This window comes from Penaeus japonicus, unplaced genomic scaffold, assembly GCF_977035675.1.
Source record: "Penaeus japonicus unplaced genomic scaffold, GWHDUDI00000001_assembly GWHDUDI00000021, whole genome shotgun sequence".
Lineage (NCBI taxonomy): Eukaryota > Metazoa > Arthropoda > Malacostraca > Decapoda > Penaeidae > Penaeus > Penaeus japonicus.
This window is the reverse complement of record NW_028234423.1, coordinates 25,192,323-25,197,322: the sequence shown is the minus strand read 5'-3', so window position 1 is coordinate 25,197,322 and position 5,000 is coordinate 25,192,323. Positions and strand designations below refer to the sequence as shown.

Sequence of the window (5,000 nt, the reverse complement as noted above, 5' to 3'; positions counted from 1 at the left end):
GTGTGTGTGTGTGTGTGTGTGTGTATATATATATTTATATATATATATATATATAAATATATATATATATATATATATATATTATAATATATATAAATATATATATAAATATTTATATATATATATATATATATATATATATATATATATATATATATATATATATATATATATATATATATATATATATATATATAGTATATATATATATATATATATATATATATATATATATATATATATATGTATACATATTATATATATATTATATATATGTATATTATATATATATATATATATATATATATATATATATATATAATATATATATATATACATACATATATATATATATATATATATATATATATATATATATATATACATACATATATATATACATATATGTATATATTATATATATATATATATATATATATATATATATATATATATATATATATATATATATATATGTATGTGTGTGTGTGTGTGTTTGTGTGTGTGTGTTTGTGTGTATTTATATGTACATTTATGTATATGTTTATCTATATATATATATATATATATATATATATATATTATATATATATATATATATATATATATATATTTTTTTTTTTTTTTTTTTTTTTTTTTATTGTAATGCAAAAAATCAAAAGGAAAGTAATCAATTAAGTATAATTAAAAAGCAGGGATATTATCTCCTTTACATTAATTAAGAAGTAAAAGGAAATAGCATTAGGACTCGAACTCTAACCCAATATTATGCAATATATTTTCAAAGACATTATATAATGAAGGCCAGATTTGAATATAAGCTAAACAAGCTCCAAATGCTACATTTTCATTAGCTATTCTTATAGTATGATAAATTGTTAGACTAAAATTCATCATGTAGCTAGTAGTCCTGCCTTTTTTTTGGGTTAGTTCAGTTGTTACTTCAACTCTTTCTCTCTAACGGACGGAGCATTCCAGCGAGGGGCCTTTCCTTTTCGCACTAGGCCTAAATCAATTAAATGGCTGGCACCATATTGTGCCGCCCGGCCAACGGGCTTTTGAATGAGCGGTACAGTAGTGTACCGCCTGTCCAGAGAGGGTTAACACTTGCTGGATAGAGCTTTTCACCTCATCATTGCTTTAGACTTCACTGCTGAATACAAAATTGTTCAGAATGCTTATTTTGTTGATATATTAATGAGAATTACAGGTTGAACTTGCCTGATCCGGAATTGTTCATTAAAATACCAGTTCACCCAAAGGCCGTCAGTGGCCAGTAGTGCTATGTATGTAACCTTGGTTTGGTGTGCGTTTTCTATGACTTTCTCTTTTATCCTTTCTCTATGTTATAGGTACATTTGCTTTCTTTGTTTGCCTAAGATTGTGTAACAACTATAACAATTATCTGATAGTGAATGATGTAAGGTGGTTTAGGACCTTCATATGTATATATATATCTTTTTTTTTCAGGGTGAATGTAACTTTTATTGACCGTGGTGGAAATAAAGTCCCTGTGAGAGGTAAAATTGGAGATAACGTCCTTTACCTTGCTCACAGATATGGAATTGAACTGGAAGGTGGGTGTCTACTGTTTAGAAATATATATATATATATATATATATATATATATATATATATATATATATATATATATATATCATAGTAATTTAAGTAACTGTAGTTTCTTTTTAGGGATGTAGTAGATTCTTTGTCTAATTGTTTGTTGGTTTACAGAAGCATCCAAATGTTTGCAAACATTATTTGACATCTGTTGTAAATCTTTGTCTATTGAAATGGGCATCTGCTGTATGTGGTCCATGGTATACATTCAGATACTCATTAAATGATATTTTTAATATCATAGTCTCTTGATGTCTTGTGATTTTTGTTAAATGTAAGCAATTAGCAGCTGAATAACATTATCATTATTGTAAGCATTCAGCAATACTAATGTAGAGAAAAGTAGAGGGTACAAAATAATATCAAATATTGGTGATGAAACATTTTTAGCAGGATCAAGACACAAGCCTTAACAGATATCGTAGTTGAAAGTAGTGTAGGAGGCACATACTAGACTCGTACTTTCATCCATATGAGATAGTAACACAAAGTCAGTGAAACAATGAACTCTGAATCTAAGGGAGGACACAGATTGTGTTTAGCACATTTACAACAGAAGGCAATTATGTCAAATATAAGAAAAAATAATTATAAAGTAACACAGAGATAATCATTTACATACCATACAGCTAAATCATCTTTCAGCCTAAAGAGACTTTTGCAGGGGTAATAGCATCTAATATTACATATTTGTTGGCTTGCTTATTATACCATTTGATGTATCTATAACTATCAAAGTTTTGTTTGATTCATAAGATCATATTAATTACAGTCAGTAATAGTTATTAGGAATTCTAGATACAATTTTCTACATGGTTCAATGATAGTTGTATTAAAACTGAAAAGACACATCCACAATTGTATATCAGATTTTAATTATTCAGTTGTATTCACTGCATAGAGAATTTCCCTCACAAAATGCATAAAGAATCTCATGAAATTATTTAAATTTTGCTCTAAATAATCTTTTTCTTTTCCTTTTATTCTTCTCCAGGTGCGTGCGAGGCGTCATTAGCGTGCAGTACATGTCATGTCTACGTAGATGACGATTACACTGACATGTTGCCGGAACCTGTTGAAGAAGAGGAGGACATGTTAGATTTGGCTACATTTTTAAGAGATAATTCAAGACTTGGTAAGTTTGTTTGTTTTTTCCAGTTTCTAATTTTCACTGCTTTCTTTTATTAATTTAATTAATTTAAATTTCAAACCAAAGTATAATGGTTTAGGATGAAAGTTTGTAGGGACTTGATGTGTGGATATATTGTTGTACATTTGTCTGACATATAGAAAAAAATGTATATCAACACACTACTGTTTTAAAGTATTGTTTTAAGTGAGGATAGCCTGGCTGTGGTCTATCAGAAAAATATGGAGTTGAACCAATGATGTAGTCTGTATATATCTCTTTATTCAGTCTTTCATTGTTAAATATATCTCGTGACATAAATCCTAGTTTTGCTTCCTTTACTAACTATAAGCTTCTTTATTCCAGGTTGCCAGATCATTCTCACTAAAGAACTAGACGGAATGACGTTGACTCTACCTCAGGCAACAAGGAATTTTTATGTTGATGGCCATGTTCCAAAACCACATTAATGACGAGAATAATTTCTGTGTATATAGATTGTTATGATTTATATATTTAGGGTTAAAATTATTTTACTGTATTAGCAAGCAAATGAACAAAGTGTAAAGAGAAACTCCAAACAGGGTGTCCTTTGAGTTATGTGAGATATATGCAGAGGGGAAAGAATTTGGAATTCGGAGAAGAAAAATTCATAATTTCACCGAATGATATCAGCGAGCCAAGCCTCCCCCTCACCTGCTTCCTCTTCCTGCCAAGCTCTGCCATCTTCACAAAACACTTCTGTGGTAAATTTTTGAAATACACGTTAATCTTGAAGTGATCCGAAAAGCATAGCCCCAAATCTTCTATTCCAGTACCTTTGCAAATATCATACGTAAGTCATGGGACACCTGGTATTTATAGGAGACTTAGTAGAAAAGCAAGACTGTGGTTCTATAATTTGTAATAAGATGACATAAGATCTCACATGCAAGCTTCATATTTATATAAGTATTACCTACAGAAAATGGATTTAGAACAACTACAAGATTACATATATAGAATGGATATTGAAGAAATTGCAAAATCACAAAAAAATAAATTGGTATATGTGCTGCAAACTAAGTCTGTGACGTATTGGATGTAAAACTATGAATATGAATACATTTTCCTGAAAGACAAAACAGTAGAAAGTGAATGTCTGGAAAACATTTCTTACTTTCTGCCTTACAGATTGCTGAACATTTTTCAGATATAGCTTCAGAGAAAGTTCACATCATGCCTTTCATAAACTCAATATTGTAAAAGAAATGTAATCTCATTCACATTTTGAATTTTCTAAAAAATCATAGATCTGGAAGGAGGATTTTCACTACTCTGATATTTATTCTTTGGAAACATTGAAATACACTGAATATAGTGCATTATTTATTTATTTTGTTTTATTTTGTTTGACTCTCATACTTGTATTGTATTTGCACAAAATAAGGTAATCAAGTCAAGTGTCTGAATCAAAACTTATAACCATAAGAAGAGAATATAATAAAATATTCATATATGTTACTATATTGTAAAACTGTTTGCATATTTTTTTACAATGATTTTTTTTTTTTTTTTTTTTTGATTATGAAGAATACTCATTTTTAATATCAGCTTTTTTCTGAAATGTTTATTTATTGTTGTATCATTTGTTCAGTTGGATATATATATATAATAATAAATAATATATATATATATTATATAATAAATAAATATATATATATATATATATATATATATATATATATATATATATATATATATATATTTTTTTTTTTTTTTTTTTTTTTTTTTTTTTTTTTTTTTTTTTTTTTTTTTTTTTTTTTTTTTTTTTTTTCTTTTTTTTTTTATAAAGCAGTACTGAGAACTGACTACCTAATTTAGCATATAAAATAGACTATTGTTCACATATTGGGTAATGTGACTCCCTCATAGTTGAAAGAAATGGTTGACTGATGTACATATAAAGTTTTTAATTTAACTGTAGATATTGTACTTATAGGCTGTAATTATTTTTGTAACTGCCATATGTCGTAACTGTGCTCTTTTCAGTAAGTAATAATTGATGACTGTTAATAGTATGGCATGTAAGTAATTATGGCCAGAGTAAAGAGATGCTGATCAAGTCTTGCATATTTTTCTCTCCCTCTTGACATGTTGCAGGATTGAAATCTTTAATGATCTTTGCAAGTCAAAAGCTATGGGTCTCTTGAAACACCTTGCACTTCTGAACAAGTTATGCTGAAAATAGATTTATGAATAAAGACTAAAT

The 5,000-nt window shown here is 27.4% G+C and overlaps 1 protein-coding gene across 1 annotated transcript in view; it reads left to right on the top strand.

Annotated features, from left to right (window-relative positions):
- LOC122247372 (adrenodoxin-like protein 1, mitochondrial) overlaps window positions 1–4,326 on the top strand; it is a 7,202-nt gene extending 2,876 nt beyond the window's left edge. Inside the window, exons 3-5 of the mRNA XM_043006608.2 lie at window positions 1,471–1,577; window positions 2,615–2,755; window positions 3,116–4,326. Of these exons, the coding sequence (XP_042862542.2) occupies window positions 1,471–1,577; window positions 2,615–2,755; window positions 3,116–3,219 (352 nt within the window). The 3' untranslated portion in view covers window positions 3,220–4,326. The remainder of the gene's footprint in view (window positions 1–1,470; window positions 1,578–2,614; window positions 2,756–3,115) is intronic.
- The last annotated feature ends 674 nt before the right edge of the window (window positions 4,327–5,000 follow it).